The 24873-nt window shown below is 38.9% G+C and overlaps 1 protein-coding gene across 7 annotated transcripts in view; it reads left to right on the top strand.

Annotated features, from left to right (window-relative positions):
- The first annotated feature begins 3614 nt into the window (after positions 1-3614).
- The window catches only part of PUM2 (pumilio RNA binding family member 2), a 92276-nt gene continuing 71017 nt past the window's right edge, over positions 3615-24873 (top strand). For all 7 annotated transcript variants that reach the window (XM_060027048.1, XM_060027049.1, XM_060027050.1 and 4 more), the window contains exons 1-2: positions 3615-3722; positions 24583-24651. In XM_060027048.1, coding sequence (XP_059883031.1) covers positions 24601-24651 — 51 coding nt within the window. In that variant the 5' untranslated portion in view covers positions 3615-3722; positions 24583-24600. The remainder of the gene's footprint in view (positions 3723-24582; positions 24652-24873) is intronic.

The following is a 24873-nucleotide window of genomic DNA, read 5'->3' on the forward strand; positions in this document are numbered from 1 at the left end:
AAGTCAATTTCTCTTGCAGTGAAGAAACATGCATCTGAGTATTTCCTTCATTTACTTCTTTTGTCAAATTCAAGTAAGACTAAATTCAACGCTGTACTTTAAAAACAGCCTGTGCGAATTGAGCCTATTCCTGTTACACTCTATCTATGTAGCTCCCTATCCATCCTTCTATCTGTATTTATCTATTTAATAATGGTGTTCACCAACTGTGGATATTTGTGGTATTTCTGTGATATTAAAATTGGGATGATATGAGCTTTTATTTCTTGAAGCTTTTATAAAGGTTTAAATTATTTTCATAAAAATGACAAAGTTAGGGCTTCCCTGGTGGTGCAGTGGTTGAGAGTCCACCTGCCGATGCAGGGGACACGGGTTCGTGCCCCGGTCCAGGAAGATGCCGCCGAGCGGCTGGGCCTGTGAGCCATGGCTGCTGAGCCTGCGCGTCCGGAGTCTGTACTCTGCAACGGGAGAGGCCACAACAGTGAGAGGCCCAAGTAACGCCAAAAAAAAAAAAAAAAAAGACAAAGTTATAAAAGGAGTTTACAAGAAATTCCTTGAGCTGTCCCAATGGAAAGGGGGCATTTGCAAAGGGAATACTGAAATGGCATTATGCTGTAAGATGTGATCTGTCTAAGCTGGTGGTTCTCAATGGCTACACAGTATAACCACTGAGGAGCTTTTTTTTTTTTTTTTTTTTTTTTTTTTTGCCGTACACGGGCCTCTCACTGCTGTGGCCTCTCCCGTTGTGGAGCACAGGCTCCGGACGCACAGGCCCAGTGGCCACGGCTCATGGGCCTAGCTGCTCCGCGGCATGTGGGATCTTCCCAGACCGGGGCACGAACCCGTGCCCCCTGCATCGGCAGGTGGACTCTCAACCACTGCGCCACCAGGGAAGCCCTGAGGAGCTTTTTAAAAACATCAGTGTCCAGACTTCCGCCCACACCCATTAAATAAAAATCTCTGGGATGGGGCCTGGAAATTGATATCTTTAAAATGTTGCCCGGGTGATCCTGATATGCAACTCTGGTTGAGAACCACTTGTCTCAACAGGCTGTATAGACACATTCCTAAGATGCAATTTGTGTTGCTGCAAGGTCTAGGGCACTCATTCCATCCTATGCCTCCTCTGTCCCATGGGAATATCCACTGGACCTGTTTGTTACTCAAGAAGGGGAGAATGAATAATCTGGGTAGGCTACTTGGCCACAGTCTAGGTTCCCTTGTCGTCATAAGATGCCTGACAGCAGGAACTGAGGCAACATGCTTTCTTGCTGTCTTTTTCACATCCAGAAGGAGGGAGAGACTGGATCCTGCTCCCCCGCCCCCCAGATGCTCTGAGTTGGCATCTTCGTGTCTCACTGGCTCAAAATGGATAACCCACCCATTCCAGAAACAGTTCCTATTAAGTGAGATGGAATTATTGTGATTGGATCACCAATGCTTCTTAAACATTATTGTGTAGAGAAACTGCCTGGGAATCTTGTTAAAGTGCAGATTTTGATTCATTAAGTCTGGAGTGGGGCCAAGATTCTGCATTTCTAATGAGCTCCCAGGTGATTAAAGTGGCTGTCAGGCCTCAATGTCAATGACATTTACAATGTCCACCTTAAATATCAAGCACACCTGATATTTATAGTAGCTGAGGCACTTGTTCTTTCCTTGCAGGTAAATCTACAAGAGAAGCCAATTATAATCATAAGGTGCTTAATGAGCAAGGCCAGATTGCAAAGCATACTAAAGGCACAGAAGCAAGAAACTGCTCACCATGCACAGGGAATCAGGAGCTGGAGATAGGCAGTCAAATCACTAAAGGGCTGGGCTTTGATTTGTGTTCTGCAGAGCACAAAACCTCTAACAGATTTACCATGGAAAAAAGTCTTATACAGTCAAATTTGTCTGGGAAATGTTGCATACCATGTCCCTCACTTGGATATTTGCAAAGCATATTTTGATTTTAAGGGTGCTAAGCAGTCTGGTAGTAAAGAAGCCTTTTGTTAAACAGCAATAATACCTCATAGACAGGACGGGCTATATATAATTTGTGGAGCCCAGTACAAAATGAAAACGAGGGCCCTCTCTTTTCCAAAGACTAAGACTTTCTAGATGGCAACAACGAAGCATTAAACCAATTGAGGAACGCTTCTTTCTAAAGCTTGAGGCTTTGTGGGACTGCACAGGTCACATGCTAGTGAAGCACCCTGCTTATGAGTATATTAAATGGGACAACGAAAAAGCTATAGTGCTTGCATACTATAAGCACTAAATAAATAATAACTATGGTATACGCATGGCTTTTAGTTAGAACTCTTGGTTGTGACAGAAACTCTCTTTATCTAGCTGAAGCAAAAAAGCAGATTTTATCTGAATCGAGGCATTTGTTTCACAACCCAAGAGGCCGCCAACAAGGTCCAGGAACAAAGGGAAAGAGAAATGTCAGAACTCTCCTCTTCTCTCTCAACTCCACTCGTCTCCATGGGTTTCCTATCCACACGGTAGGACCAATCAGCCCAGAGATCCCAGGTTTAAGAGACTTCTTAGGGGGAGATTAGGGTCTCTTAGTCCCAGTTCCGAATTCTCAGGGAGGGCCTCTGATGGGTTCACCTCTTTTTACCCAGACTAAGCAACTGTACATAAACTCTTTTGCTGTTATCAGCTCAACGGCGGGAAAGGAGAAAGCAGGCAAAATATTTACATCCCAGTGTCTCCTATGCTTACGTGATTATAGGACATTTTTTACAGGGACATCTATTAGCATTGAACAGAACACACTTGGGCGTAGGACAACCACCTGAGTTTCCTTTGTGTTTACCGGGCCAAGCACGGGGGGGAAGGGGGGCAGCAATCTGCTGAGCCGGCTCCACCTGCCCATGCAGTAAAGACTAGGAGAATGACAGTCCACTTAAAGGGTTCACTCTTCCACCCAAGTTGTGTCTCCACCGTCTTGCTTCGGGGAGAGGGTAAGGGTGAAACCTAAAGGCCTGGATTACTGTCCGGCTCTTGTGGGTGCCAGCACCACGAAAGCGAAGTGCGAGGAGTACACCGAGGTCGGGGGCGCTGATACCCGCACAGGCAGCTGGGGGAGAACAATGAGCTACGGGGCAGGAAGCCGAGGGTAAACGAGTTCTGAAGACTAGGCCCCACGCGGGAAGACAGAGACGTAAGCCGACTTCGGAAACACCACGCCTGCGCCTCCAGACCCCGGAGCGCGCTCCCGAGCCCGGCGCGAACTCCCGCCTGGCGCCCCTGCCGAGCGCAGAACCGGCAGCTAGCCCGAAAGGTGAGGGCGGGGGAGCACACGCGGGAGGGAAGGCCGAAACGCGCGAGCGCAGAAAGCGTGCGCACGCGCAGAACTCCCGCCGGCCGGCGCCCGGAGCGCGGGAGAAGCGTCGGAAGCCACTGAGAGGAGCGGCACCTCGGTGAGTGCTCCCCTCCCTTATTTCCCGGAGTGCCTTGCGCGCGCCCGGTGGCCTGGGGGGAGGGGAGGGGAGGCGGCGGTGGCAGCCATGTTGTTGTGAGTCTCTGTGTCTCACCCTCGGTACTTCGGTGGTTCGGAGGAGGAGGGGGAGGAGAAGGAGGAGGTGGGGTGGGGGGGAGGGAGGTAGGTGGAGAAAGAAGATATTGCCACCACCGAAGGCGGAGGAGGGGAGGACGGCCAAGAGCGACGCCGCCGTGTGCCCAACGGTCGGTGTCCCCGGCTGAGGCAGCGCGGCCGCAGCAGCCCCGTAAGTCAGTCGCGCTTGCACCCTCTCCCCGTGCTCTGGCGCCGTGGGGTTGGCTCCCCGGGCTTTGTGTGGCGGCCTTGGCGGGGGCCGCCTGCCGGAGGGAGGGTGGATGGGGCCTGCGGGCTGCCCGGGACGGCTGCGGCCTTGGGCCCGCTCGCACAATGCCGGGGGAGGGGTGCCGGAAGGGGGTGTGGGCCCGGCGGGGGGTGCTCTCGGCTTTCCCGCTTCCTTTCCTCCCCGCGCCTCAGCCTCGCGGCGCTGGGTGGCCCACCCGGCTCTTCCTTTGGTTTCGGCGCGCTCGGGGTTAGAGACCGAGCTGTCCGCCCGCTCGCCCAGCCCTTGGGCCGGGAATGGGGGGGAGAGGCCGGGTGGATCCCGAGAAGCGTGCGAGTTGGAAGTGGGCGAAGAGGAAGGCGTGGGCTTATGAAAACAAGTGTGGGAATTCTCGAGGGCCCGAGTGTGTGCAGGAAAAGCTTCCGGTAGACAGGTGTGGGTTTGAAAGAAAAGGCGACTTGGGTTCGGTGTGTTAGGAATGTTGTGTTTTTGTTATCGGAACAGATTTCGATACTTAGGGAAATGTGTACATTAAAACCAAAGAAGAGATTAGGGACTTAAAACATTTTAGCAGTCGTTTTGTATCTGAACTGGGCCAAATTTGGGGAAGACAAATTGTTAAAAGTTGTATGCCCAAACACGCGTGTAAAAGTTACTGTTACTTATGAGAACATAGCTAGGGGAAAACCGATTTTTCTTAGCTTTTCATTGTAACACATATTTAAACATTTGGGTAGGATGGGAATTGCGGACGTATTAGGTGTAATAAGACAATCATGTTAAAATCTGGACTTTAGTACTTTGTGAGATTTTAACTTAAGAAAACTGGTGACAGATTTTTTGGGGTGAAGTTTTTTGAGGAAAGCTTTATTAGATAAAGGCTTTTAAATGCTTGAGAGAAATGTAATACTTGTAAAGGTATTGTATACCAAGAAAATTTTAATAAAGGGTGTTACCTAAGGATTTTAAAAGCTTGTTTACTGCTTGGATTCATGTTTAATAGGTGACTCTTCACCATGTGACCTGGAGCATTGGAGGATGATTTAAGGATTTCTGGCTAGGAATCCGGTTAAAAACACAAAGATAAATAATTTTAATTGGATACGTTTCTGTTCTTAGTTTTTTAATATCCTTTTAAAAAATGATTTGCTTTATCTGCACAGTCCTAAATAGTTGCTGGCATTTCCCTTATTTCAAGAATGTCTTTAAAAGTCCAATTTTTGGTGAAATTCAGTTATTTTAGAATTGTCTTTCGGAGTCCTTGGGGGCGGTTTTTGTATGAAGTAAGCTGTATTTTTTAAAAAATTAAAGTTATATTTCAGAATCCTGGTTCTTTTTTTTTTTTAACATCTTTATTGGAGTATAATTGCTTTACAATGTTGTGTTACTTTCTGCTGTATAACAAAGTGAATCAGCTATACATATACATATATCGCCATATCTCCTCCCTCTTGCGTCTCCCTCCCACCCTCCCTATCCCTCCCACCCTCCCTATCCCTCCCCTCTAGGTGGTCACAAAGCACCGAGCTGATCTCCCTGTGCTATGCGGCTGCTTCCCACTAGCTAGCTATTTCACATTTGGTAGTGTATATATGTCCATGCCACGCTCTCACTTCTAAAGTTCAGTTTTTTGTAAAGTTCATTTTTGTTATTTGCACAGGTCTCTTATCTTCGAGTTAGATTTGCGATTAACAAGCTTAAACATCTTCAAACAGTTTAAACTGTTTAATTTTAACACATGGTTTTCTTAATTTGAGTCTAAAGTTCTTTGATGTTTTGATATTAGTAAGATTTCAGCTTTTTTAAAAGTAAGTTAATTACTGCAGTATTAAAGTTGGTGTTACAAGGTTGTCACTTTAAATAGGCCAGTTTTTCTTAGGCATTACAAGTATATAAACCAAATAATGCAGTCTTAACACAGATACGAATATGAGGATTTTGTTTCTTAAACCTTCCATACTTGTCTATAAACATTTCTGGTGTTGAAAGATAATTTATTTTCTTGTGCAGGTACTTATCCTATTTACAGAAGTAATTATCAGAGATTTGGGCCAGGTGTGACATCCAAAACCAATCTTCTCAGTGACCAGACGGTCCCCTTTTTATAGATACTGATAGGATCTTCATAATTTTAAGTGGAGGTTGGTTCTATCTCCTGGACTCAAGTTCTTTGTAGTTTCTAATTTAACAACCTTTGAATTCGTTGCGTTTCTAAGATAGGAAAATATTCCGTATTTTCTCATGTTTTTAAGACTTGTGGATACATATTTTAGACATCTGAATGCTTGTACCACATATGGCTTCGTCTAGCTTGCATTCACAGTTTAAGGCCATTTTTACTGACAGGTGTGATTAAGATAATAATTGTACTTATAATAGTGTAAATTGGTTTGTGACATATTAGATTTTTTGCTGTTCTTAAGAAAGCATAAAAATAGTCTGACTTGCTCCCATTGTCCCACCTTCTCACTCTTCCCTTTGATGAGTTTGTAAGAAGGAACTGATCAAGTACGCTCAGCCCCTTTCCTCTTTCTCTTTGGGCGCCTGCCCCCTGCAGAAAGCACTTTGCTTTTTCTGGAGGCCACCAGGGATAGACTCTGTCCCTTTCTGGAGGAGGACCATGGTTGTCCGGTGCTACCTGTGACTGCGTTAGGATAATTGTGGGGTGTGGTGTTAGGAAGCCCTGTTCCTCTAGGTTTAGATTATGCTTTCCAGTGTAGCTTTTCAGTAATAAAGGAGCTATTTAGATTACCATCAGCCTAACTCCTAATGTCTCTCACTCCTGAATTCTGATGTGGTGGGAAAAAGGTTTCTTCAAACCCTATCATTTAGAAGCTAACGTTTAAATAGTGATTTTTATATTTAGCAATATAGATAGAAGACATTTTTTAAAGTTGCTTTTGCAGTGGAAAAGTGAATTTACAGAGAAATATTATTTTCATGCTTTTCCAGTGATACATTGTATAGAATTATTGTATAGGTAGGTGCATGGCATATGCTTTTTCTTCTCAGATTTTCATGTAGCAGTATGCTTAGAGACATAAGCTTAGTAATATTTTTTCCCTAGTGACTTTTCCTTTCAGTAACTCAAAAGATCCAGCTTATTTATAAATGAGAAATTAAAGCTTGCCTAATTGAACACAAGTGTCAGCTTCCAAAGAGTCTTTTTTTTTTTGGCCATGCCGCGAGGCTTGCGGGGTCTTAGTTCCCCAACCAGGGATTGAATCCCGGCCCACAGCAGTGAAAGCGCTCAGTCCTAACCACTGGACCGCCAGGGAATTCCCACAGAGGGTCATTTTAATTCTTATTGAAATTGCAGAAGGTTTTGTTTCATTGACTTTTTAAATTTATTTTATTTTATCGTATTTATTTATTTATTTTTGGCTGCATTGGGTCTTCGTTGCTGTGCACAGGCTTTCTCTAGTTGCAGCGAGTGGGGGCTACTCTTCGTTGTGGTGCACATGCTTCTCATTGCAGTGGCTTCTCTTGTTGCGGAGCACGGGCTCTAGGCACGTAGTTGTGGCACACGGGCTTTAGAGCGCAGGCTCAGTAATTGTGGCGCAGGGCCTTAGTTGCTCCACGGCATGTGGGATCTTCCCAGACCAGGGATCGAACCCGTGTCCCCTGCATTGGCAGGCGGATTCTTAACCACTGCACCACCAGGGAAGTCCCTCATTGATTTTTCTTAAAATGAAAAGTTGTGTTTGGCCCTTGCCTGACTCATTTTTCTAAAGTGCATTAAAGAATTAAAAAGGGATAAGAACCTGCTGTATAAATAAATAAATAAAATTCAAAAATTCAAAAAAAAGAAGTTAAAAGGGATGGTTATTCAAGCATGTTGGCAAAAAGATAGTTTCTTTAGTATATACCACCTCTGCAAATATAGCTTCTGTAATCCCATCCATTTTCAGTTTACATATCACAGATTTTCACTTCTTATTCTCTTACTATTCTCTTATGGAGCGAGAAAAGATTATAGAGTACTAGAAAACATCTAGATTGTGTACACCTTATATATATATATTCCAGAATTTCACTGTAGCTACCAAATACAAAAAGGGGGAAGAAGTGTGAAGGGAGAAGGGGTAGTTAGGGTGTCAGAATACTTTGACTGCAAATGGTACAGCAAAAGAAGGCAGCCATTTTCACCTCCCTAGGGTGATATGTATATTTGGGCCATAAAAATCTCCAAAAATCTGCTTCCTGGAAGGGATTTGGTGAAATTGACTGTAAAGTGACATTACAAAACCACGTATTCGATACCTGCCTGGGAAAATAAAACCACCAGAATACATAAAAAATAGTATGGGGGGGGTTTAACTTTTTTCTTTTTTTCCTTTAGTCCCCCAGAAAAAAAGTTTGTAGAGAGACTAGTTTTAGAGAAATCTTTGTGGTTTCAGTTTTACTGGACATTTTATGTCAAGAGTAGCAAGTTCTAGATCTCAAGGTGGTAATCTCTGATTTTAGGCACTGTTTCTGAAAGAGATCAGCAGGAGATAGTCTTCACTAATGTATAAGATGGTTTTATTCATTCTCACGTTAAAAAAAGCTAAATAAATGGCAGAGGCAGGCTGACTCTAAGTACAAGTCTTTTGCTAAGCAGTCAAATGAGGCACATTGTTGGTAGAGAAAAATATGGACTATGGTATGACTTTGTTACATACCAACAAAGAATTGTATACAGGAAGGAGCTACTTGTGTCTTCCATTTTGGTGACCAGGTCATTTATTTAACATCTATGTAGTATTAGCACTTTTAGCATGATTTAATGCAAAACGTTGTACTTTATGTGGCAAAACCTGAGTCATTTGAAACCAATTTAACATAAACAGAATTAAGATTTGGAGTTTAGAGAAGGTGATAGCTCCAGGTTTTGCCTACAGATGTTTTCTTAGACCACCTTGCAGTTGAAATATAATTGATTGCTTTTCATCCAAAGGTGCCTTCATTTAATCTCTAAATTATTTGGCTCCTACACTGGCAAAAATAGGAGTATTCAAGGATCTTGCCAAAGATAAATTGTTAATTTTTATGGTAAGTCTGGTTGAGAAGATACTCATGGAGTATTACCTGACTTTCAGCCCATTTGTTACTCTGGGTATTCTAAGTTGTATCATTTCATCAAGCTAGACTACCAGAAACTTGCATTCATTTTTTGAGGTTTGCAGGCCTATCATGTGCCAGATTGTCCTTAGATGTTAGTGGTACAGTGATCCCTGTTCTTATAGTTTTACTGTAACTATAAGCTTATGTTTACAGTGGAGAGGAAGATGATTAAACTCATGTTTACACAGTGCAGTACACTAAGTGCCACTGGAGGTGGTGTTGCAAAAGTGCTCTGGACTTAGGTAGACACTGCAGGGGGTCAGGAAAAGCTTTCCAGAAGAGGTAAAGTTGACTATAAAAAGACTTAGAAAAGTTAATTTAGTCAAGAGATGGGTGAAGTAGTAGCATTTAGCCAGAGGGTTTAGTATGTGTAGTGACCCAGATAGGGGAGAATGGCAGAGCTTAAAGTGGAGGTAAGGAGGAGAATTGAAAAGATTTGATTGGAGATACAGGTAGCAGCACACGAGATTAAAGGGCCTTTTTTTTTTTTAATGTATTTATTTATTTGGTTGCGTTGGGTCTGCGTTGCTGTGCACCGGCTTTCTCTAGTTGCGGTGAGCAGGGGCTACTCTTCATTGCGGTGTGTGGGCTTCTCACTGTCGTGGCTTCTCTTGTTGAGGAGCACGGTCTCTAGGCACGAGGACTTCAGTAGTTGTGGCACGTGGGCTCAGTAGTTTTGGTGCACCAGCTTAGTTGCTTCGCGGCATGTGGGATCTTCCCAGACCAGGGATCAAACACGTGTCCCCTGCATTGGTAGGCGGATTCTTAACCACTGCGCCACCAGGGAAATCCAGGGCCTTTTTTAATTTGAATAATTCTGAAGAAGACTTTGGAGATCCAAGATTACATCTTGGGAAGATTCAGACTATATTTTCCAGCAACCCTTAACATAATTACTGTGAATCGCTTTCCCTGGATTGTGTTAGAGGAGTTAGACACATGACTTTCCTTCAGGGATTGACTCTAAAAAAATGAGATTCTGAAACCTTGCATCTGCGAAGAGAGTTGTTGAGCATATTTTCTATTACAACTCTGTGTTCTCTATAATACCCCATATAAGAGATTTCTTTTAAAGCTTAGTGTTAGAAATAAGGATGTCTCCAAGGAATTGGATAATGAAAATTTTTTGTAATGTGCTGTGTCACCCCCCCATCTTCGTGTCTTTCAGAAGTTAAAGTTCTTACTGTTTTTGTTATTTAGTATTTGCTTAGTTATTTTCCTAAGATTAGTTTTTGTTTTATTGTGTACATTTCCTATGAGTTACTTGGTGTGCCTTCTTCCAAAAATTTTTATTTAAATGAATATAGAGTAAATTTCATTTAGATTATACTCAAGACTATTTCTGCCACAGACACTTTTTATGGCATATAACTTAGTACTTCCTGAAACTGACATAGATTTGTTTTCTCTTTTCAGACACTGCAGTCTAGGTGTTTGGTTTTTGGTTGTTTTCTAAGCAACAACTTAGAATTTTTTTTTTTTAAACTTTTATGTCTTTAGGAAATTGGTTTGGTCATATCACTTTAAAGTTATTGGGAAACAGATCACCAATTCAAGGCTTGTTCTTGAATATTTGAGGAACTTTTTAAAAAATCACAATTCATATTCATCACCTAAAAAATTTCCTCATATTTGTTTAATTCAAAGATTTGTACATCTAATATTTTTCTTAGACTGTTTATTATGCCTGTCATGAACTAAACATTTTAAAACCTTTTAACCGTCATAGGTTATGACTTTTCCTAGACAAAAGTTCAAGAAAGTTGAAATAGATAACTTGTTCATTTTTTTCTTGGAAATGACTAGAAATAGCTGCTTCTCAAAATAATCAGCTTTGTGTTAACATGCTTACAGAAAGTTACAATAATACTGGGTTAAAGTTAAGCAGATTTATTTATTTATGCATGCATGCATGTCGCACTGTGCTGCTTGTAGGATCTTAGTTCCTCAACCAGGGATGGAACCCAGGCCTTCAGCAGTGTAAGCGCAGAGTCATAACCACCGGACTGCCAGGAAATTCCCAGTTAAACAGTTTTAATTGTGGGACTTCTCAGAGCCTTTACTATGCTGTTATCACAGAGAATGAATTCCAGAATGACCATGTACTCAGCTTGCAAAAGAACAAGTGGGTGCTGGGGAGCAGCATATCCTAAATGTATTGGACGAGAAACCTCTTATTTTAAAGAACACTGTGCATTGGTGATTAAGGAACACACTTTGGAAAATTTTTGTCGGAAGAAAAAATCTTTTAAAAACTGCACTAAAGTCTGCTGCTTAAAGTGGTTTTTATTTTTTCCAGTTGTCTCAGACCATGAACTCAAATGATTTCCTTTAGTCCTCTGTTACAACCTAATTAACATTTCTTCAGTTATTTCTCCTTGGTGCCATACTGATTCTATTGATACTGTGTAACAATTGAAAATTACTAGGTAGCCATTCTAGACAAGTCTTCTGTTGTTGGGCATTCAGCCTAGTACTAAACTGAACTGAAAATAGCACAAGATTGCTTGTACTCTATTGACTGTGATAAAGCTTCTAAATTATAATGTGTTTAAACTGTATTAATATAGGACCTTTTTAAAAAAAACTTTCATTTGCTAATGTCAACAAGCCTTACAACACAGAAATATAAAAAGATAAAACCAACACCTACCCCCTCTCCTACCAAAGTTAGATGTTTATTTTTTTCATACTCCACACAAATATATACATTGCCCCTCTTTTGTTAAACAAAACTGGGATCAGGTTACACACCTTAGGCAACTTGGTGTTTTTATTTAATATCATGGATATTTTATTGTATTAGTACATATAACTTTAATAACTTGTAATACTTAGTGTATGGCTTTTTATTTTGCTAACGCATTTTTGTCGAGTTTGGGTTGTTCATTTTCTGTTTTTGAACCACTGCAGGCAGTGCTGCAGCAAATACCATTATTCAGTTCATCTTTTTATGTTATTGTTTATGTAAGTTAAATTACCAGAAGAGAAATTACTGTGTCAAAGGATTATATATTGAGTCTTAAACAGAAAAAAATATGTTCACTCATTATGATGAGTTAATATTCTAGAAAGGACTTATATTACAATTTCACATATTATCTATTTTAGTCTGCACAATAACCTTATGAGGAAGCATTGTTATTCTCATCTGTAAATGGGGAAACAGAACCAGAGAGTTCAAGTGGTCTGAGTTCATTCAGCTAGTTAGAGGCAAACATGGTACCATATTCTAGATCTTTTGGTTCTGGTTTCTGTTTCTGTTACACCGTGATGAATGACACAAAATTTTTTAATTGGAAAACCATTAGGGTGCTTGTGAATATATCCCTTAGCTGTAGGTGGTATGGTGTATGTAAGGCTTTCAATCCTATCTGCACAGGGAAGCATTGCCTGGAGAGCTTAAAAATGCTAATAAAAATCTGTGCCTTTCTCCCTGCCCAGACTAATTCAAATAAGTCTTAGATAGGTGGGATCTTAGTGTTAGTAGTTTTCAAACCTTCTGTCTAGATTCTGATGTACTGTGAGGATTTGAGAACCAGTGACCTTAAAATTGAGGTGCTAATATCCCTGAGGAGTACATGAAGTGTTTCCAAAATGTTAGCACGTTTAGTTTCCTGAGGATCAATTTACAGATCCTCACTATGTGTACTGAGAAGGGCACATCTTTGATCCATCTCAGATTTTAATGTGGTGTATTTTACCCCGGATAATTAACCTTCAGGGCACCAGACTTGGAGTTAGCTTCCTCTAGTGATTAATTTTATGTATTCACATTGCTGTGTGAAACTGGAGTATTTTGGCTTCCATTGGGATTTTCTGAATTCGGGTCAGTGATAGTCTTGAGTGGTAGGGAGTGATGGTAAATTGTTTTTAAACCAGCTCACCTCTTCTTTCCTAACTTTTTGTCAAAGAATACTTACAAAGAACAATACTATGAAATACTTTGAAAGCTAGAAATACGTAAATCATGTTTGTTATAGCATACTGTCAAATATATTGTGTTTAAATGTATGATTTGGTTGGCTCCATTGTTTTTTTTAAACACTTTGCAGAAATATATCAAAGAGTAAGGTAGAACTAACTTAGATTTAAAAAACTAAGTGCTGACCACAGTGTAATTCCTTTAAATAAGGTGATGATAGAATATTTAGATCTACAAATTGGATTTTGATTTTTTTTAAACTCAAAGTCTCATGAAGGTGTGGCTAGAGATAGTTACTATAGTAGGTATTGGGTATATGTGTAAATTCCTTTATATCATCTTAAAAACCCTTAAAAGTTTACAGATAAGGGGTGGGATTGAACCTGGGCCCATGGCAGTGAGAGCACTGAGTCCTAACCACTGGACCGCCAGGGAATTCCAGAGAATATTTTTAAGTGATGCTTAATTTATTGAAAAGATGTTTTTCTGTTATGTTTGTTGATAAGTCATGATAACCTCTCTTATGTATAGGTGTATGTATATTTGAGTTCTACCATATAAGACTATTGATTTCCAAGTTAACTTGTTTATAGTGATTTTTAACATGTATATATTTTAAATATTTTAAAAATATAAGTAACAAATGGCAAATATTCAGAGTATAGAACTATAAAATGTAAAATAAAAATCATGCATACCCTTTTCCTGATGTGACCACTGTTAATGGTTGTGTCACTCTTTCTGATTGTTTTCTGTTTTACAGAAGTGGAATGATAGAAACACTGTTTTCACCTTGCCTTTTCACTTAGTATCCTAGAATTTTTTCCATGTATGCGTAAATGTATCCATTTCATGCTTTTTAATGGGTGTATAGTTGATAATATTATCATTTTCCCTCTCTCCCTATTACAGTATTTAGTATCCTTCTTTTGGTCTCCTTCCTCATGACTGTTAACATTTCACAGAACACTGGCATAACCAGAAAGTGCAAAATTGTGGTTCATGTTTTTTCTGTCATAATTCTGATTGAGAGAAGTTTTAAAGTCTGATGGATAAGATGATATTAATACATTGAAAAATATAAATTAAATGCCATGAGAATTGAGAAAAAGATGACTTGGAGGAGGTTTTAATGGAGAAAGTGGCATTTGAGCCAAACTTTAAGGGATTTGTAGGATCTGCACATGAAGAGATAAATGGCAAAGAGCTGTCCAGGGGACTGGAATAGTTTAGCAAAAGGAAGGTTGGGGAACAGAGTGATGGTTTATGCTTGGTTGGTATAGAAAAGAGCATGGAGCTTTTGAAGTCTTGATGGTGTTGAATCCTCTGCCATTTTAGTAGCTTTGTCTATTACGGTAGGGAAATTGACCACAATTTCCTTATTTGTAGAGTAGGTATACAATACCTACTTTGCTGAATTGTAATGAGAATTAAATATAATGTTCCTAGTATCATCTCTGGCATAAAATCAAGTGCTCAGTACATTCTCTTGTTCTCCTTGGGGGATGGTGTCTGATAGAAATTAGTGCAAGGAGGTTTATGCTCATTTGGAAATCAGTTTTGTTTTTTTAAATTTCATATACTACTTGTCAAAAATATGGTTGAAATAGTAAGTGATGTTAGGTTTAAACAACAGCTTGGACCATAAGTCAGTTAACTTTCTGGAGAGTAACCCACTTTATAAGTTGCAGTTTATAAATGTTTTGTTTAAAAGTGTGTGTGTGTGTGTGTGTGTGCGTGTGTGTGTGTGTGTGGTGGAGGGGGTGTCCAAATTGTACCTATCCTTCAGGGCCCAGCTTAAATACCACCTGCTTCACATGGCTGCTTGTCATATTGTTATTTTGTTAAACTTATGGAAATTTTCAAGCACAAGTAGAATAGTACAGTACACCCTTGGAGATCTATCATCCATATTCAACAGTGTGTGAAATCTTTATACCCATATTTTACTTTTTTGAATATTTCAAAGCAAATCCCAGGCAGTAGCCAGTTTAAGCATAAATTCTCTTACTGATGAGAACTTATTAAAAAATGCAATCTTCTTGCTATTATCACAGCTAACAAAATTCCTTAATATCATCTAATACCCATTCTATATCTAGAATTCCCTGATTTTCTAAAAAGTTTTTTTATAGTTGGTTTGTTAGAATCAGGAGTCAAGCAAGGTTTATACAATGTATTTGACTTTTAAGTCTTTTAGTGTATATAATAGTTTTCCCTCTCCTCCTCTTTTAAAAATTTCATTGATAGTGAAATGAGGTGAATTTTTTCTTTTTTCCGTATTCTAGATTGGGCGATTGCTTCCTTGTGTTATCTATTGACTTTGCTCTCTCTCTCTCTCATATTTCTGATAAATCAGTATTTAGATCTAGCAGCTTTATTATTAGATTGATGTTTACTGGGGGGTTTTTTTAGGCAGTAATTCTTCATTGGTGGTACTGTTTTGTATTACATTATGTCATGAGGCATATAATGTCTGCTTGTTCCACTTTTAGGGTGATGGCATATTAAATTACATATAAGAACATTAATTTAGAAATACTGCTTTTGGGGGACTCACTTCATGATATATCTTGGACATTTCACATGTATCTTGGACGCATTAGAGCCACTTTGCATTATCTAATAATTATCTTCATTTCCATCTAAGTTGTAAAAGCATGAAAAACTAGCATTGATTGAGGTTGTTTTAGTGTGTAGATCTTCTCTAAACAGTATTTTGTTTTTCAAAGAAAAAAAAGAATTTCCATAAGCAGTATTTTATTTCTTAAACTAAACCAATTGAGAGAATGCCTTGTAATACAAGAGACTTTGTAAGGACTCAAATATATGGTGATTCGCCTTTGAGAGAATTCTAAGGGAAAAAAAAAACCTTGTCTTATATTTGCATTAAGTAAGTATATATTTACCCTATTTAATCTCCTTGAGAAATATGATATCTGAGATTGATCTCAAAGAGCTAAAGTATTCTTGCACATAACTATTTGGTTAACTTTTATTTAATGTCTTAATGCCGGTGCTGAAACAATCTTAATTTCTAATCTTAGTTAGAAGATTTGAGCTAGAGTCTTTGAAGATTTCTGGTTTCTGGGAGTCTGTATATTGATAACACATTTTTTTTGCCAAGTTTTATTCAAAATGTAAAATTTGACTTTTCCTTAATATAGTCAAGTCAGTTATACAGTACTGTTCTTAATACTGGTAAAACAAGTATGTAATTCCCCCATGAAGTACGTGGACAAATGAGTAGCAAATATCAAAAAAATATTTATGGTTCCTGTCTTAGTTACCACCTGAGTGACTTGTCCAGCACCACTAGAAAAGTGTGTGATTCAATTTGTACCCCCAGATAAATAACAGATTACTAGGTGTTGATGGTGGTTCCTAGAGACTTCTAATATTAAGTCTGTGAAGGCTAATGGTCTGCCAGAAATACTTATACCTGGATTTACGTTTACCTTTGTCATATGGATAAGAAAAGGTATTGCTAAACAAATGAATTTTGTTGGAAAATTTGCATAAGTGATTTACTATGCTGAAGAGACTAAGGTATTCTTAAGGACTTTAGTACCTGTTTTCAATGGATACCACTAATGCTCAATGATTATGTTCACTAAAAACAGTCCAAAGAGTATGACTACTAAGAATATTTTATAAGCAGCTTAAGTTACTCTTTGTGTGTATTGACTTATGTGAATCAATTAAGTTTTCATGTAATTTTTAAAAAAATATTTATTTATTAGGGTGCGCCAGGTCTTTGTTGCTGCATGTGGGATCTTTTAGCTGGGACATACAGGCTTCTTAGTTGCAGCATGCAGACTCTTCAGTTGTGGCACGCTTGAGGGATCTAGTTCCTGGACCAAGGATTGAACCCAGGCCCCCTGCATTGGGAGCATGGAGTCTTACCCAGTGGACCACCAGGGAAGTCCCAGTTTTCATGTAATTTTGTTGTTTTTGTAATGAATGCATGAGGTAGCAGCAGCCTCTAGGTATTAGAGGACCAGTTTGGAGAAGTAGCGCCAATGGGAAGTTGCACTCATTTTATGTTTGGTAAATGTTTTCAGTTGTACAAAAAGTCTGAGGAAAAGTCTTGTTTATGTCTCTATAAAATGAGCATTGTGTATTCATATATATGAAGGCATTTATAAACAGTCACTATCCAGATATTAGATGATTTCATGATCTGAATTTACATTTCATAAAATATAGAACAATTTTTTTCATTCAGTATATATTGAGCATTTTGGTGGCTAAGACACAGTTCCTAGCCCCTTTAACTCCAGAGTTTAATTACTACTATGGCTTTAAAATAGAACTAATTATAAAACTATAAAAATGTAATTGGTGTTATATGCTGGTGCTTTAATACCATTTATTGTAGCTTTAAATGGTTTTTGCCCCCCAACCTATTTTTTATGGTAGGCATATGGTAAGGAATTGGATCAGATGTTACCTAAGAAAATAATGCATATTCTTGGTTCATTACACCAACTATTTGTAAACCTTTTGGCTTACGCATTAGTAAATATGAAAACCCACAAAACTTAACCAAGTTGTTATTTGAAGTACTTGATCTGTTTTTCTCACATAATTAGTAATGTTGTCTACAGAAAAATTAACTAATACTGTTAAATTTTAGAACTTAATAAGACACTCTTCTTTTGCTAAGAAACATCATAACCTCAAAAACTATTAACTTTTGTTTGTTTGTTTGTTTGTTTGCGGTACGCGGGCCTCTCACTGTTGTGGCCTCTCCCGTTGCGGACGCGCAGGCTCAGCGGCCATGGCTCACGGGCCCAGCCGCTCCGCGGCATGTGGGATATTCCCGGACTGGTGCACGAACCCATGTCCCCTGCATCAGCAGGCGGACTCTCAACCACTGCGCCACCAGGGAAGCCCCAAAAACTATTAACTTTTTAATTTAAATTTACCTCAAGATTACACATGGTCTTGTCCATAGAAAAGTTTCTATTATGTATTTTCTATATTAGCAAATTCTAATTGTTTAAGGAAATAATATTGGAAAACTTCATGGCTTAATAATGCAGACCAAAAAAAAAAAAAAACAATGAAGACAGACTTTACACCCCCAAGCAGTATAGTGTGTACTATAATTCTGGGATACATTTTCTTCAAGGGAACTAGTCAGGTCAGTATTATATAACTGATAGCTAGATACTCCATTGCTTGTTGAAAGAAGAGATTGTTCTCTTTCTTCCTTAGGTCTAACCACGCAGGGGAGAGTTGTTAAATTATGTCCAGATTCTTTTCCCTTGCCATCAGGTGACACCAGCGCAGAAATTTTAAGAGTCCTTAGTGGCATATGTGTGACCCCCACCCCTGCAGTTTCATTATGGTTAATATGAAGGTCATTGCAGAAGAATCGAAAGTGTTTATTTTCTTTGTATCTCATTGTTTTGCCTACTTTCTCCTCCATTTGCGTTCTCATAGTTGAAATAAATAACACCTTAAACTGAAAAGCTGAGCTTGAGTCTTGCTTTGTGAGTTTTGTTTTGTCTTTTTTTGTGTGTGTGTGATACGCGGGCCTCTCACTGTTGCGGCCTCTCCCGTTGCGGAGCACGGGCTCCGGATGCGCAGGCTCAGCGGCCATGGCTGATGGGTCTAGCCGCTCCGTGGGATGTGGGATCTTCCCGGACCGGGGCACGAACCCGTGTCCCCTGCATCGGCAGGCGGACTCTCAACCACTGCGCCACGAGGGAAGCCCCTATCTTGTTTTTAAAGTCTTTTCCCCATAACTCACCCTGGTCATTGAAAGAAAATAATAAAATAACCTCCATTAAACGTAATATGAAATTCCCGTTCATTATTAAAATAAAAAATGTACATGGTGAGAGTATAAATGAAAAGGTTGAAAGCAAAGCCCTGATGCTTAACTTTGGGTCTGCTCGAGTTTGAGAGTGAATTATCTGCATTTGATTTTTTGTGGAACAGTCGAGAGTAAATGCACGAGAGCAGAGGTCAGCAAACTTTGGCCTACAGGCCAGATCTGGCCCACCAACTGTTTTTGTTTGAACTGCTCTCTAGAATTGACTTTTAGAATTTTTAATGGTTGGGGGAAAAAATCAAAAGAAAAATAATATTTTGTGACACATGAAAAAATATGGAATTCAGACTTCACTGTTCATAAATAAAGTTTTATTAGGACACATTCGTGCTCACTCATTTTCTTATTGTCTATGGCTGCTTTTGTGCTACAGATGCACAGTTGAGAAGTTGAGGGACCATATGGCCTGTAAAGTCTAAAATGTATACTGTCTGGCTCTTTACAGAATAAGTTTGTTGACCCCTGCACTAGGGCATGATTCACCACAAAAGTATGTGGATCCATATAGCTAAGATACCTCTCACATTTATCCAGAGTTTCTTTACCTTATTACCTTATCTGTTTGGACCACGGATGAAAATGTAGAAGTAAGCAAAGAAGAGGCTTTGGTAAAGCTCTGATGCTTTTATTCCTGAGAAGATTTCTTTTTTTTTTTTCAGTTTCTCGAATTTATTGTTCTGTCCCTCTCTTTGTCTCTCTTTGTACCAATACCATATTGTTTTGATCTCTTTAGTTTTATCATAATTTCAGTTCATGTTATACAGTCATCTTTTAAAACATCAACTTTATCGAGGTCTAATTTACATACACTAAAAAATATATGGTTCACCAATACCAATCAATCTATACACTAATGTAACAACCCCAGAATTAATATACAGAAGTACTTCTTTTCAGGTAATCCTCTCTGCTTCCCAACCCCAAGCAACCACTGATTTGCTTTTTGATACTACTGATTCATTTTGGAATCACACAATACGCATTCTTTTGTGTGAAGGTTTTTATTCCACATTTGAAGATTCATCCCTGTTGTGGCACTGTTCGCTCCTTTTTATCAATGAGCAGTACACCATCGTATGGCATAACAGTGTGTTTATCCAGTCATCTGTGTAGAGACGTTTCTGTCATTTCCATTATAAAGATGCTCTAAATAGGTACAGGACTTTATGTGGGCATAGTCTTCATTTCTCTTAGGTAAATGCCTTGGATGCACATAGCTTGATCACATGGTAAGTGCATGTTTAACTAAATAAGACACTGCCTGAGAAGATTTCTTAAGTCTACTCCTTTTTTCCTAATAAAAATCTCCTTTCTTTCATTCATAGATTATACAGATTTATTGTAATAAACTAAAAATTATGATATTTTTAATAGCTACACTATACTTTATAGATGTGTTATATCACTTAAATATTGTGAGGCAGTTATGCAGCTTATAATTTCAGGATCTGCAAGCAACACTGCTACAAACATCTTTGTACATAAAACTTTTTTGTATTTAGGTTTTCTTTTTAGGATTGATTTTCAAAGTTAGGGAGATGGGCTCAAGATGTACGAACCTGTATATATGATGCCAAATTGCTTTCCTAAGAAAGGATTGTAACTTTAGAATGTGTTTTTGTGTTTGTTGGAGGTAGTTTCCTTCTTAGAGCTTATTTACTCTTACAAGTCTACCACACTCATCTGAGGCTACAGATTACTACAAATTAAAAGCAACCTAATTAGAAAGGTCAGAAGGGATACTGTATGTTCAAGTCAAGTGATATTTAACCTGACAAGGCAGGAGGCTGAAATACTAACAGAAGCATACAAGAAACACAAAACATTGAGCACCCCAAGAGTCTCAGGAAGTATCAGTTCTTTCTCGAGTAGTATGTAATGATCTTAATAGTAACTAGTTATTTGTTTAGCACTTTTTATTAATTGCTCACAAAACACTTTTGGATACATTATCTAGTTTGATCTTCACAACAGATAAGTAAGATTTAGAGGTTGGACAACGGGCAAAAGTTAAAACTCGAACTCTCATATTCTGAATTAAAATCACATACTCTTTGTACTCTACCACATTATCTTAGATATAAAATTTGTCCATTCTTTCTTCAGGATTGCAGAATAATGAATCCATTTTAGAACTATTTCCATCCTAAATAATAAGAATCTTATGTTTTTGGCCCTAGTGGAATAATTCTTAATAAGGACAGTCTGTCCTCAGAGGATACAGGTAAATAAGATGTCACATGGGAGATTTTTTTTTTAATGACTGTAATTGATGTGATCTTTGTATGTTGAGCCCAGATTTCAGGGCTTAATATCATTTAGTGTGTGTTCATAAATTGAATTATGAACTCAAAATTATATGGCTGCATTGTCAAGTTGGTAGGATTTAAATTTGAAGCATTCTTAAGAAATTAGAACACCTCTTTAGGTGATTGAAAGTATCAATACATGATTCCTGATAACATGTCAGCAGTATCTCAAAGCTTTCAAAGGATTGGCCATTAGGTTTGGGAAGCAGTTGATGCTTGGAAGAAGTTGAGGCTGTAATGGGATGGGAAATCTAGAAAATACAAGGTCTATAAAATGTAAGGTTTAAAGAAAGTGAAATCACAAATGTAAATCATCTTAAGAAAAAGAATATAAAGGACATCGAGTCTAGGGCAATATGGAGACCCTAGGAATTATTTAAATAGAAAAATAAAATGGACGCTGCCCAAATTTAGGAAATTTTAAAGAAACAAGGGAAATCAAAGATGGTTTGAGCAGACCATACTAGACATTAGAATGAATTGTGTCATGTGAGATGTAGAACTTTGATTGCGTGACTGAGAAGTGTAGGACACATTTGGACTAAGATTCCTTTACTTAATCAGATAATTGGGGGCCCCTCCAAACTATATATGTATTTAAGGATGTGCAGTTGTTCCTCAGTATCTGCAGGGTATTGGTTCCAGGTGCCTCCCCAGCCCAATACCAAAATCTGAGGATGTTCACGTTCCTTGTATAAAATGGTGTAGCATTTGCATATAACCTGTGTGCATACTAGGGTATACTTTAAATCATTTCTAGATTACTTACAATACCTAATACAATGTAAATGCTTTGTAAATAGTTGTAAATACAATGTCAGTGCTATGTATTGATAAATAATTACCAGCCCTCAGGGAATTTAATTCCCTGCTTTTTGGAACTTTCTGGAATTTTTTTTTTAATACTTTTGATCCCTGATTGGTGAAACCTGCCAATGTGGAACTCATGGATATAGAGGGCCAACTGTATAATGTTGTGTGATAAACGAGTATTTTGATCTCAAACTGAGTTTTGTTTTAAATCACTAGGTGTCATGATGGTATGGCTAGAGATATTTTTTATAGTAGGTATTGGTTGTACATGTAAATTGGTTCATCTACATATGTTATCAAACTCATAATAAAATTTTTGCTTTACATGGGCTTATGTGTTTTGAAGAAATTGAGAGGAAAAACTAGTCCTTTGTACTTATGCACATACTTAGCATTTCTGGTGCTCTTAATTCCTTCCTGATTTGAGTTTCCATCTGGTACCCTTTTCCTTTAACCTAAGAATTTTTTTAAGGGATTTTCTGAGGTGGAAGTCTGTTTAACAAATTTTATTTTCCTTTTATCTAAAAATGTCTTTTAGCCTTTATTCTTGAAGGAGATTTCCATCAGATAAAAATTCTAGGTTAGCGTTTTTCTTCTTTCAGCCCTCTAAAGTCTGTCCTTTTTATTCTGGTCCCCATTGTTTCTAGTGCGAAGTCAGTGGTCACTCATCATTTTTCCCCTTTTTGTAATGTTTTTCCTCTCGCTGCTCTCAGGATTTTCTCTTTGATTTTCAGCACTTTTATTATGATGTGCGTAGATGTGGGGTCTCGTTTTTGTTTTTCCTGTTTATCTTGCCTGAGGTTTGCTGAGCATCTTTTTTTTGCGGTACGCGGGCCTCTCACTGTTCCGGCCTCTCCCGTTGCAGAGCACAGGCTCCGGATGCGCAGGCTCAGCGGCCATGGCTCATGGGCCTAGCCGCTCCGCGGCATGTGGGATCTTCCCAGACCGGGGCACGAACCCGTGTCCCCTGCATCGGCAGGCGGACTCTCAACCACTGCGCCACCAGGGAAGCCCCTCACTGAGCATCTTGAATCCGTAGATTTTGCTTTCATCAAGTTTAGGGGAATTTCTGGCCCTTGTTTTTATTAATTGATTGCGACGTTGGGTCTTCGTTGCTGCGCGCTGGCTTTCTCTAGTTGCATCAAGCGGGAGCTACTCTTTGTTGCGTTGGCAGGCTTCTCATTGCGGTGGCTTCTCTTGTTGCGGAGCACAGGCTCTAGGCACGCGGGCTTCGGTAGTTATGGCTCGCAGACTCTAGAGCACAGTCTAAGGAGCTGTGGCGCACGGGCTTAATTGCTCCGCGGCATTTGGGATCTTCCCAGACCAGGGATCGAACCCTTGTCTCCTGCATTGGCAGGCAGATTCCCAACCACTGCACCACCATGGAAGTCCTGTGTTATTTGTAGATTTTTTTGATGACAGCCATTCTGATAGTTGTGAGGTGATATCTCTGTTGTTTTGATTTGCATTTTTCTAATAATTAGTGATGTTGAGCATCTTTTCATGTGCCTGTTAGACATCTGTATTTCTTCTCAGGAAAAATGTCTATTCTGGTCTTCTGCCCATTTTTTGATTGGGGTGTGTGTTTTTTTTGGCTGGGGGTGGGTTTTTTTTTTTTTTAAATTGAGTTGTATTGGCTGTTTATTTTGGATATTAACCCCTTGTTAGTCATATCATTTGCAATTATTTTCTCCCATTCTGTTGGTTGTCTTTTCAGTTTATTGATGATTTCTTTCGCTATGCAAAAGCTTTTAAGTTTAATTAGGTCCCGTTTGTTTATTTTTGCTTTTACTTTGTCTTAGGAGACAGATCCAAAAAATATTGCTGCGATTTATGTCAGAAGTGTTCTACCTCTGTTCTCTTCCAAGAGTTTTATGATTTCAAGTCTTACATTTAGGTCTTTAATCCATTTTGAGCTTTTTTTTTTAATATGGCATGAGATAATGTTCTAATCTCCTTGTTTTATAATACATGTAGCTGTCCAGTTTTCCCAGCACCACTTGCTGAAGAGACTGTCTTCTTTCCATGTATACTCTTGCCTCCTTTGTTATATAGATTAATTGACCGTAAGTGCATGGGTTTATTTATGGGCTCTCTTCTGTTCCATTGATGTATGTGTTTGTGCCATTTCCATGCTGTTTTGATTATTGTAGGGAAAGGAATTTTTCTTAAGGAAACCTCTGAATATTATAATTACTCTCACAGCAGATTATATGTTGCTTTGAGGTAGAACTGGATCACCACTTTAAAAAATTTTTTTATCATTGTTATAAGATCCACAAATAATGAAATTCTGAGAAATTTTGAGAAATCTTAAAGAAGTAGTGCAAAGTAATAATTTTGTAATAGGAATTACAACATTTTTTTTTAAAAGAAGATAACTGGGGATTTCCCTGGAGGTCCAGTGGTTAAGACTCCACGCTTCCACGGCAGGGAGCAGGTATCCAATCCCTAGTCCGGGAACTAAGATCCCGCGTGCGGCGCAGCATGGCCAAAAAAAAAAAAAAAAGGTAACTGTATTTTAGTACGTGAGCTCACTTCTTTTCTTTTGCGCAGGAAACTAGTAGGGGTTTCTTTTGGCACACAGAATAATCCAGGAACCGTTGACCCCAGGTTTCCCACAAATTTTAGTGTAGATTACTGTGGTGCTCTATTTAGGAAAACCTGTCTTTATAGAGAAATGGATTCTTGTCCATCTCAGCTCATGCTGTAACATCAGTAATAGCAGCAGTGTAATATAAAAATAGTTGATGCAGTCTGTTGTTCAAATTTTTCTTTCTACTAATGTTTCTTTTTGTTATTTAACAGGTTTGATCTGTGGATGAAATGAATCATGATTTTCAAGCTCTTGCATTAGAATCTCGGGGAATGGGAGAGGTAAATATTTATGAATACTAAGAATGTATACCTCACTTCGATTATTTAAGCCATTGAGACTTGTTTTTTAACCATAAATCTCCTTGAAAATAGTGGTTATATCTTCCAAATGATGTGGGCTTTTAAAATCTGTGGTTGTGGGATTTTTAGCTTTTTTTTTTTTAACTTTTAGCGGTAATTTTAGTGAGGTTATTTGTGTCTAGTTGATTTGATTGACCTGAT

Source organism: Delphinus delphis, chromosome 12 (assembly GCF_949987515.2).
Source record: "Delphinus delphis chromosome 12, mDelDel1.2, whole genome shotgun sequence".
Lineage (NCBI taxonomy): Eukaryota > Metazoa > Chordata > Mammalia > Artiodactyla > Delphinidae > Delphinus > Delphinus delphis.